Genomic DNA, 11,956 nt, shown 5'->3' with positions numbered 1-11,956 from the left:
GGAATTTCCAAGAAGAAACAATGAGACATCAAGTTGTATCCTTGTCCTAATATGTGAAGGTGCATGGCTCACAGGTTAGAGTGTCAGGGATCACACTCATGAGGTTATGAGTTCAATTCACAGCCCAGGCTGTGTGTTGTGTTCTTGTGCAAGACACTTTATTTCATGTTTCTCCACTTCACTCATCTGTAGAAATGAGTTGCGATGTCACTGGTGCCAAGCTGTATTGGCCCCTTTGTCTTTCCCTTGGATAACATCGTTGGCATGGAGAGTGGAGGCTGGTATGCATGAGCGACTGCTGGTCTTCCATAAAAACAACCATGCCCAGACTTGTGCCTCAGAGGGGAATTTTCTAGGTTCAAACCCATGGTCATTCATGACCAAAGGAGGTTTTTACCCTTTTATTGTCTCAATATGTAATGTATTCAAAAACAACACTTACATATTATCATTGGATCAGTGGTTTAAGGATTTAACTTCACACCCACAGGAGTGCAGGTTCAATCCCTCTAGTTAATACCGTGTACAAATGTCATCATAGCCCTCATAGGCCAAAGGATTGTGAAAGGAATTCGGTGAACAATGACTGTGTTGCAAGCCTGCCAGAGAGACTGTCCTTGAGTGGCAAATGTAGTCTGTTGTCCATTTAACAGCAACACCTCACCCATGCATTTTAGAGGAGTCCACTCTGAGACAAGTATCAAGACTAGGTCTCCACTCAAAGAATTAGAAGCTTTCTCCATTCATCCCATCAGTTCCATTGACCCAAGGAAAGGCTCACAGTGCTGCCTCTCTTCATGCATTTAAGCCACATAATGGCACAGAAAATAATTTAATATGTTCTACCAAATGTAGTGTGTTCTGTAACAATATGAAATGTATTCTACAGCATTATGTAATACTAACTATACCAATACGTAACACACTCTTATCAGAGTATGTAAAATGTTTTACAACAATATGTACTATTGCATAGCAACAGTAATGTGTTCTATAACAGATGTGTAAGATACTCTATAACAATAGGCAATATGTTCTACAACAATATGTAATGTGTTCTATGAAAATATGTAATTTGTCATGGGAATATGTAATATGTTCTATAAAATGTGTGATGTTTTCAATAACAATACGTAATGTCTACTACAAGAATAAAATTCTGCCGAGGTTATCTTTGCCTTTCATCTTTTGGGGTTGATAATATAAGTACCAGTTGAGCATGAGTTGATGTAATCAACTTAACGCCGTCTCCCAAACTGCTGGCCTTGTGCTAAAATTTGAAATCAATTTGTAATGTATTCTGTAGCAATATGGTCCTTGTTATCATTTCAATATCACTCACCATCATTCTTCTTACTATTACACTTGTTATACACCAATTTTTGTTTGATGAGTTTACCATTCAAACTGACCAAATATATTTTTTTACTAAAATGCAAGTTATTCCTCGATAAAGATTAGAGGAAGGCCGTATTCCATCAACAGATAACAGAGAACTCTCAATAGATTACAGAAGTTTTCTGTCCTAAGGTCACAGATAGGTCCTCTCATTAGGCTAAAGAAAATATTCCCTACAAGCAGCCTCATCAACGGTTTCTTGAAAATGTATCTTTAGATATCAGAAAAACTCTATCATGAATTCAGAGGGACATTCTGTCATGAAGTTACACAAAACAACTCGGTTATTGACCTGGTCATAGGAATAATCTGCTTTGTTTGTTGTGCGTGATATATGAAAAAGACAAAAACTTACAGTGAGTTTGTTCTCTGAAAGAAAGTCTTCTGGGGGAATCTTTTGTATTTTGCCAGTTGTTAGTGCTTTGCTGATACTCTGAAACAGAAAAAGTTTAGCACATGAATCCTAAAATGAAACAATAGGTAGCCACCAAACATTCATACATAACTAGCACTTTCATCATCAACATCATATTCAAAGTCATATTCTTTTCTACTCTAGGCATAAGGCTTGAAATTTTTGAGAAGGTGGGTGGGCAGTCGATTAGATCGACGCCAGTATGCAACTGGTACTCAATTTATCAACACTGAAAAGATGGAAAGCAAAGTCGACCTCAGCGGAATGTGAACTCTGAATGTAAAGACAGACAAAATAGTGCTAAGCATTTCGCCCAGCGTACTAACATTCCTGCCAGCTCACTGCCTTTGTTCAGTGTCATATTACAATAAATTTTCCCATGCTGACATGGAATGGATGGGCCTCAGATTATCACCGTATGCATTGTGCTCCTTCTTCACAGAGTAACTCAACAACATTACTGTTCAGTATATCTGTGATTTTTTTCTTGGGGGGCATTTTGTTTATTCAGTGACCAAACACTTTACGGTGTGCACCGGATGGATTTTTATGAAGTACTTGGTCACAGAACTAATGAATCCCTCCTAAAATGTATCTGTTCTTACCTAAAATTATTGCCTTTATAGTAAGGTTGCCTGCATTGCAGCTAGCAGAGCCCATGTCTCCTTTGTACATTGCTACAAACACACACACACATACACATTAAACACACAAGAGGTATCCATCATAGGATTCCTTGCATGCTAGAAAGGACAGTTAAATTCCAAACCACTATTAGGGATAAAATTTCGAAGGGAATGAAAAATAAAAGCATTTACCATTTTTTATTTTTCATTCCCTTCGAAACTTTATCCCTAATAGTGGTTTGGAATTTAACTGTCCTTTCTAGCGTGCAAGGAATCCTATGATGGATGCCCCTTGTCTGTTTAAATGCACACTGTATTTATATGAATAATATATAGTCTATTGACTAAATCTTTTTACACGCTAGGCCACTAGTAATGGAAATTTCAAATATTTCTGATTACCCTTTGATATTAATTATATATATATAGATGGATAGAAAAATAGACATACAGAAAGAAATATACATACACACATATACATACATCAACTTCTGTAACCAGATTACAAATTTACATTTATACCAGTAATAACTGGTGCACTTGGTCTTGTAAGGAAATGCCTGTCAGTCTGGATAAGTTAGGATTTTCAGAAAAAGACATCAAACCAATTACTCGCACGATGTGTAAGCGGAACAGTAAAACTATGCAAGACTTTTCTCAGGTTTAAAATGTGACATTGTTTTTGTTATCAACATTCAAAACATGGAGCTTTGTATCTTTGTTAGAAACCAGATCCTTCCTCAGTGGAAGAATTTAAATGATTAAACACAGAAGAGGAACACACACACACACACACACACACACATACACACACACACACACATACACACACACATACACATGAAGGCACTGTGAATAAAGATGGAGTGACCCATGAATTTACACCAGACTAAGAGAAAAGTATGTCAGTCTGAACTCTCCTCTAACAGCAAGACAGTACCCTACAATACATTTTCAGAACCATTTGGGATACTCAACTGGTTTGTACAAAAAGTTCATTCTATAGATATTAAAACCTACAAGATTCTAACATTGAGTGGAAACTTCCACAGAAACAGTGATATCGACAGGGTCTACCAAAGGAGAGATGTAGGAAGCAGGGGCTTGGAATCAAGTGCAGACAGTCTTTGAGTGTCACAGAATCTCTCTTAGACAGCACTTGCAACAGCAGCATAAATAAATACATTAACTTAGAGATGAAAAGTGAAGAAAACACTATCCTATGTGTTGGAAGTGAACTCCTCATGAAGCGCTCTCTTTCTGATGACCTCCCGTACAAATCAGCCATACTAGCATACCTCAAAGAAGACCAGGAAGTGAAACACTCAGCATGTTTCTCATAGATTAGAAAATGGTAATACATAACACACACACACACCTTACACAGAAGCAGACAGACAGATAGATATAGATACAAAAGGAGTGCCAGAAAGAGTACAGCAAAATTCCTGCAGAGAGTGGAATATGCAACTTTACAAACGGAGACCTTCTTCAAGGTGGTGGTGACACGAGGTGAGTAACTGAAATACAGCAAGGTTTTGTATCCTCTATGGTTGAGAAACTGGTTAGCAGTATAAGACATGGGATGGGCAAGTAGAAGACGGATTTTTTTCTTCACAAGTTAGTGGTATAGTAATGTTGATCAGGGTGGGCCCCAATTATGAAACCTCTTTGTAAGCCAAACTGAGAAAATGTTCACCCAAATCACATGATTCCATTCTAAAAGGTGTCCAGTTATTATATTGGTTTCAAATTTTGACACCAGGCCAGCAACTTTGGGGGAGAGAATGAGTCAATTACATCAACCCCAGTCAACTGATACTTAATTTATCGACCCCAAAAGGATGAAAGGTGAAGTCAACCTCAGCAGAATTTGAACTCAGAACATAAAGACAGACAAAATGCTGCTAAGCATTTTGCCTAGTGTGCCAACGATTCTGCCAACTGTTTGCCTTGTATAGTCATTATATTGATTAGTGTTTTGGTACTAACACTCTTACTAGACAAAAACTCAATAGAGGTCCTCCCTTTCCTAACTCTTCTACACTTACTTAAAATTTGCCTCCGTCTTATTCAACCCCATCATTGGCTTTCTCAATACACACACGCACACCTTTTCCACTTCCTTCCACAACAGCCTCCTGACGACACCTTCTCCTACCTCCACTACACTTATAATTTCATATACTCTTGTGTTCCTTTATTTGTTTCAGTCGTTGGAATGCAACCATGACAAGGGACCAGCTTGGAGAGTTTAGAGCCAATTGATGCCAGTGCCTTTTTTTCTTTGTTTTTAAAGTTTGTTATTTACTCTATCAATCCTTTTTGTTAAAATGCTAAGTTCTGAGGACATAAACAAACCAACACTGGTTGATAATCAATGAAGAGGACAAACATGAAGGAATGCACACACACACACACAAACACGCACACACACACAAACACACACACGTGTGCATATGCACACACACATTTACAGACATGCACACACACATGTGCATATGCACACACACATTTACATACATGCACACACACATGTGCATATGCACACACACATTTACATACATGCACACACGCACACATGTGCATCCACACACATACATGCGCGCACACACTCAGATTCTCGCTACCAATTTCACTCACAAGTCATTGGTTGACCACCATCTACAGTGCAAAACACTTTCCCTATGTGCCATTAACCACATTGATCTTGCCTTCTCAGAAGAACTGCAAAGGCCATAAACAAACCAACAGATGAATACCATAAGGACTTTCTCATAGCTTATATCACTTAACAACCTATAAATACCACACCTGCCACTGAAAATTCCAAGAATAAAACAAATGGTCTATTGTTACCTTAATAATTTCTTCAAGAGTATTCATAGACTCATCTTTGGCAATTATGTATTTTCCTTGAGGAGAGGCATCAGCAATATTCTGTATAACCCTAAAAATGGAGCCAATCGTCTGTTAGACAGATACATGTGAACTTTTAAGCAGAACAGAGATTTTGGGGTTCATCTAAGTTATGATGTTACTCACTAGAGTGTTCTAATACTCAACATGTAGCCAGTGCTATGGCTGTATGTGATTTAAACATGTAGGATGAATGAATCTCAAAGATAACATAGAATGGAATTTTTAGGAAATTTATCTTTCATCTTTTCCTCTTTTCAGTCACCGAACTTTGGCCATTCCAGGGCACTGTCTTGAAGGGTCTAGTCAAAGAAATTTATCTCAGTACTTATTTCTAAGCCTGGTACTCATTCTGTCAGTCTCTTTTGCCAAAAACAGCTGACAAGGACATAAACAAACCAACACCAGTTGTCGAGTGGTGGTGGTGGGTGGACAAACACACACACATGGGTACATGGGTATTTACATATACATGATGAGTTTCTTACAGTTTCAGTCTACCAAAACCACAAACAAAGATTCGATTGGCCCCAGGCTATAGCAGAAGATACTGGACCAAGGTGCCATGTGGTGAGACTGAACTTGGAACAATGTGACAGAGAAGCAAATTTCTGAGCATACAGCCACACTTGTACCTAATGAAATTTATAGGACAGTTATAGAGGCACCCTTGTCGTTTAGTGATTGTTCACTGCATCAGCTGCTGTTGAACTACATACAATTACTCCTTTAATTGCACAATATATAACAGTTGTTGTTATCATGAGTGGTTGGTATATAAACTGATCATGAAGTGATACAGGAATGAAGCAGTCACAAAGAAATAATAACTGTCTTAGAATGAAAAAAAAAAGCCATTAAAGTGCTCTGCTGGGGAAATATGATAATTTGGAAATCTTCACTGATGAAGTAAATGGTAAAGAAATGTACATAGATCCTGGCAATTTTAGCTTATCTAACTGTGAGATATTTAACAAATTCATATATACAAGCAGACAAGCGAGCAAATGGTCTTGAGGATGCAGATAGAGAGGCAGGCTAGTGGGTGGGCAGGCAAATATGCATGTATGTATGTGATGTGATCAATGCAATGTGATGCAATATAGTATAATGTGTGTATGCAATTTTTATGTAGGTGTGTGTATGTGCACACACACACAATATATATATATATATATATATATTTATATGTAATATGTGACAATTATTTGGTAGCCATGATAAAACTCCAGCTTTTGGATGTTGGGGTTGAAACTCATGCCGGCATCTCTTCAGTTAAGAGATGCTGCTGTGGGTTTCTGCCCCGACATCTGAAACTCTGAATTGGACAGTTTGACTGAGGACTGGCAAACCAGATGGCTGCACCAGGCTCCAATCTGATCTGGCAGAGTTTCTACAGCTGGATGCCCTTCCTAATGCCAAGAAATGGTAAGAAGTTTGCTTCCTGACCACTTGCTTCTGGGTTCAATCCCACTGCATGACACCTTGGTCTTCCATTATAGCCTCTGGCTGACAAAAGCCTTGTTAGTACATTTGGTAGACAGAAACTGAAAGAAGTCCACCGCGTGTGCGTGTGTGTTTGTACCCCATCACTGCTTAATAACTGGCGTGGGTGTGTTTACATCCCCATAATTTAGCAATTTATCAAAAGAGACAAATAGAATAAGGATCACGCTTAAAAGAAAATCACGAGGGTCAATTTGTTTGACTAAATCTTTGCAAGGCAGTGCTCCAGCATGGTCGCAGTCTAATGGCTGAAACAAATGAAAGATAGAAAAGGATATATATGAAGAGTAGCAATTGATGATTGAAAATAGATCAATAATTATGAGATGTTTTACTTACGCAGCAAGATCTTTTATGTGTATTGTGGGCACAATATTAGTTCCATTGCCAATGCATTTCAACACAGGCTCATTGTGCCAAGCACTCTGGCAATGAAACAACCGTATAAATATTTCAGAGAAACAAGAAACATTCAGAATATTTACATCTGCAAGCAATGTTAACACAAGGGGACATAGATTGAAAATGATAAAATGCAACTGATTCAAGCAACCATCGTTAACATCCAGCCTTTTTATGCAAAAATAGTTGCTATTGGTTGTGAAATCTTTTGTATAGAAAGAATAGCAGGAGGAGGCCAATGGGTCATTTTTTTTTAACTATTGCTACAAATTTCTCTCTATATAAGTTTGGTTGGGATGCTCTTTTCTACTCTAGGCACAAGGCTTGAAATTTTTGAGGAGGGTTTTTTTAATTTAGTGTTACTTGGTCATTTTAACCTAAACAGAGGAGGAGACCTCCCTTCGGTCATGATTGACCATGGGATTGCATCTAGAAAGTTCCCCTCCGACGCCCAAGTCCAGGCAAGGTTGTTTTATGGAAGACCAGTAGTCGCCCATGCATACCAGCCTCCACCTCTCCACACCACTGATGCTACCCAAGGGAAAAGTAAGGGGTTGATATAGCTTGGCACCTGTGATGTCGCAACTCATTTCTACAGCTGAGTGAACTGGAGCAACGTGAAATAAAGCATCTTGCTAAAGAACACAACATGCAGCTTGGTCATGGAATCAAACTCACAACCTCATGATTGTAAGCTCAATGCTCTAACCACTGAGCTATGTGCCTTCACAACCAAAACAGAATTGTTACTTAATATAATGAGAAGAATGTAGATTTTGATTTGTGCAATGCAGTATATTTTCTGGAGCAACAGTACTGCTAAGTGTACAGAGTAGCTTTTGATGCATGTATTTTGCATAGTACAAAGTCATTTTTTAATATTATAAACAACTCAGACCATATTTTGATTACAGTTTTATCTGAAATAGTGATGTTGGTTAATATTATGGTTAGGAAGGTGATTAAACGAGTGTATAGTGGTGTCTTTAGCTGTGATATTGGACTTTTTAGTATAATAAGTGCTGGATGGATTTTGATGGGTGCGACCTTGTAATCTATGTGAGAGCATCATGTGGCTTTGTGTATAAAGTAGGGATCTGATTTTAATGGATCTGAATTGGCAATTTTAGTGAGAAGAGATATTGCATACTGTATGTATGGCCAGAGTAATGTGGAGGTTTTGTGTAGGAGAAATAATGTAATTTGCTATAAGGAGTATAGAGTACATTTAAAAAATTGAACTTTGGTAGTTTTATTGGAAATTAGGGATGTTTGTAGTGTGATAGCTAGAGGGAAAGTGAAAGTAGAAGGTTTCTGCAGTTGGTGGAATCTGGTGGTTTCAGTCTGGCTAGAATTTTTAAAAGGTGAGTCAGTGAGAAAACAATTCATCTGAAATTTAGTCTGGTTTAGGCCAAAGTTTTGCAATGTAGACAAAAATGAATAATAGCTTGATGTAGGCAAAATTTTCTCAGCCAGATTGAGACAGAGAAATTTACAAAAAGTAACACATTGCAGAGAAACGGCAAATAACTCGAAATAGCATTGTCACAAAGTAAAGCTGCAGCATAATGAAACTCACCTTGAACCAATAATGAAAAATGTCTTCTTTGCCTCCGTATGTTGCACCAACTGCAAGAACGCATGTGTTCAATTTCTTCTTGCTCTGAAAATGTTTTAAAAATCATAATACATTATATTTGATATCCAGCAAATTCCAGACGAAACGTCTCACGGTTATTGGTTAAAAATAACTTTAAATTCAGAGCTTAGACCACAATGAAGTTGAATGAACATTTCAGCCATCCATCTTCATTATACAGTGTTCAATTGATACAATAATTAATGTCAGCATCTTGGTCTTGAAAGATTTGATTCTTATAATCTGCAGAAAACACTCTGTTGCAGAATGGACTGATGCAATATCAAATGAAGTGTCTTGCCCAAGGACAAAATATGTCACTCAGTCCAAAAATATAAACCCACTCCCTTATTGTCATAAATCTAGCCTGTAAGCCACTCCCTTCACTTCATTCTTTAAGAACTCAAAAGCAGGTACCAAATGCTAGCATCCACTTTATCAATCTTGTGAACCTCTAGTTTTTTTTTTATTTATCTTTAAAATCTTTTATTATTTTATATTTTTTTTTATGATTCAATGAAAAAGAAATAAATTAATCTTTTTAAAAAGAAAAGCATAGTATTTTGAATGTTCACCATGCAGCTCTACTATTCACAGGTACCTTATTTAGTAAGTGACTGGCTATGTTTGGCTTCAATCCCCAAAGAAACCTTTTATATTTCTTTCAGGAAAGATATCTAGTTTTGCCTTGGTTCTTCAAATGATGCTGGAATCATAGAGAAGCTGTTGTGATATACAGCATATGTTGGGTATTCAAAAGCTAGTGGAGCCAACCCTATCAAGCTGATTTCTTACATACACACACTCAAACACATGTGTACATACACAATATGTGTGTGTGTGTGAGAATGAGAGACAGAAAGTGAATACAATCCTAGAACTAGAATGGTACTTTAAAAAAAATATGAATAGTATCTAGAAAAGATGTAACTTTTGCAATTTTCTATATACACATCCCTAAAATACAGGAGCACAATATGTAGTCTAAAAAAAATCCAAAAAGACTGTCTTATTTAGGCAGCAAAGTTAACAATAAAAATGACACTGAATGAAATGTATTACACCATTTGGTTAGAATCTGTGTAAAAATTCCTGCTCAAGTTGCTTTTGTTTTCCATATATCCAGAATTGATTAACAATAAGAGGGCAGTGTTGTAGTAGCATTTAACCTGGCGCTTTTAATAATGAGCCACCAAAGTGTCATAGAAGCGATCAACAGAGTTGACAACAACGACGCAAATGATGATCCTGTATCACTAAAGATATGATACTGAAATATAAGGGATTAGCAAACCTAAATTTCACTAATCTAAGCCAAATTCCAATATGAACAAAAAAGTGGGGAAAAGAAACCAGTTGAACAGTCAAACACTTTACCCCTTTGCCAAGTTTTATGACTGTTTTCTCAGCGCTGATGTGATCCTTGAAGTTTGCGTGTGGCCTTCTCCGACGGTAATCATCTTTGGTAAAAGGAATATCTGGGTCCTCCTACAATAAGAGATTTTTTTGATGTCTAAGATCTTAAATCTTGAGATGTATTAGAAAAAAGCTTCCATTTACATAATTCAAACAAAACAACAAAGAAATATAGACATCCAAAGGAATACATTAAACATTGTTATAATAATAATAATAATAATAATAATAATAATAATAATAATAATAATAATAACAATAACAATAATAATAATAATAGTAACAACAACAACAATAATAACAATAACAATAATAATAATAATAATAATAATAATAATAATAATATAATAATAATAATAATAATGATGATGATGATAATAATTATTATGATTAATATTATTAGTTTTATATTTGTGTTTATAAACAACAAAAAACACAATGTTTTATTGCTTTACAATTTCAGAGAGTGGGCTGTGGTCATGCTGGAGTAATGCATGCAATAAGTTTTAGACAAATCAATTCCATTATGTTTCTTTCTGGAACATTTTCCACTGATCCGTATTTCATTAGATGGCCAAGATATGCTTCTTTTTTTTTTTTTCGCAAAACATCAGTTGTTCTATTTTATTTTTTAAAATCAGTTAACACACACACACACACACACACACATTACAATGGATTTCCAACTACCAAATGCCATTCAAATGGTATTGGTCAATCTGAGACTAGAGTGTAAAAAACATGCTCAAAGTGTTGCTCTGCAACAGTAATCCTGGAACCATTTGGTTCTGAAGCAAATTCCTCAACAACTCCACCGTGTCTGCACCATTCATTCAACATGATTACAGCATTTAATAATATCTAAGCATATTTATTTCTTTATTGCCCACAGGGGGCTAAATGTAGAGAGGACAAACAAGGACAGACAAAGGGATTTAGGGATTAAATCGATTACGTCAACCCCAGTGCATAACTGGTATTTATTTGACACCCAAAAGGATGAAAGGCAAAGTCGACCTCAGTGGAATATGAAACCAGAACATAACTGTACATTCTGAGTTCAAACTGCACCAGGGTCAACATTGCATTTCATTCTTTTGGGGGTTGATAACACAAGTACCAGTTGAGCACTAGTATCAATCTAATCCATTTAACCCCTCCCCCCAAATTGTTGGCCTTGTGCCAAAATTTGAAACCAATATTTCCACCTGGATTTAGTAAATTAGTCGCAAGGAGGACAAACTTTCACTAATTATTTTAATTTTGTCCTGATCTTGTCTTGCTTACCTTCTTTTTCTCCATTTTTTCTTATATTTTTCTCCACTTTCTTGTCTTCCTTTTCTGTTTTCATTCTTAATTAGCTGCTTACTTCTTTAATTATATTGGTATATTTGGGAATGGTCATTTTTTGCCAATAAACACCCAATATTTATTTAGCTTATTCACTTAAGCTTTATTACCTCTGCCTTAGCAAAGGCAAAGGTGTTGTTTTCAGGTTTTTTTTGTTTGTTGATTTGTCTATGGACAAGATATCCCAAGAACTGCTGGATGGATTCAGATGAAATTTTCAAGAATGTTTGGCCTTGTGAATGGCACAAACTGATTAAATTTTGGGATCAATCTGGTACCAGACAA

At 36.5% G+C, this 11,956-nt stretch overlaps 1 protein-coding gene across 1 annotated transcript in view; it reads right to left on the bottom strand.

The window, feature by feature from the left end:
- The window catches only part of LOC115222610 (adenylate kinase 7-like), an 80,076-nt gene that overhangs the window by 31,142 nt on the left and 36,978 nt on the right, over nucleotides 1–11,956 (bottom strand). Inside the window, exons 5-9 of the mRNA XM_029792912.2 lie at nucleotides 10,283–10,393; nucleotides 8,846–8,929; nucleotides 7,204–7,289; nucleotides 5,299–5,389; nucleotides 1,754–1,831 (exon numbers count right to left, since the gene is read on the bottom strand). Of these exons, the coding sequence (XP_029648772.1) occupies nucleotides 1,754–1,831; nucleotides 5,299–5,389; nucleotides 7,204–7,289; nucleotides 8,846–8,929; nucleotides 10,283–10,393 (450 nt within the window). The remainder of the gene's footprint in view (nucleotides 1–1,753; nucleotides 1,832–5,298; nucleotides 5,390–7,203; nucleotides 7,290–8,845; nucleotides 8,930–10,282; nucleotides 10,394–11,956) is intronic.

This window comes from Octopus sinensis, linkage group LG20 (assembly GCF_006345805.1).
Source record: "Octopus sinensis linkage group LG20, ASM634580v1, whole genome shotgun sequence".
NCBI lineage: Eukaryota > Metazoa > Mollusca > Cephalopoda > Octopoda > Octopodidae > Octopus > Octopus sinensis.
The sequence above is the reverse complement of the archived record's forward strand: the minus strand, read 5'-3'. Positions and strand labels throughout refer to the sequence as shown.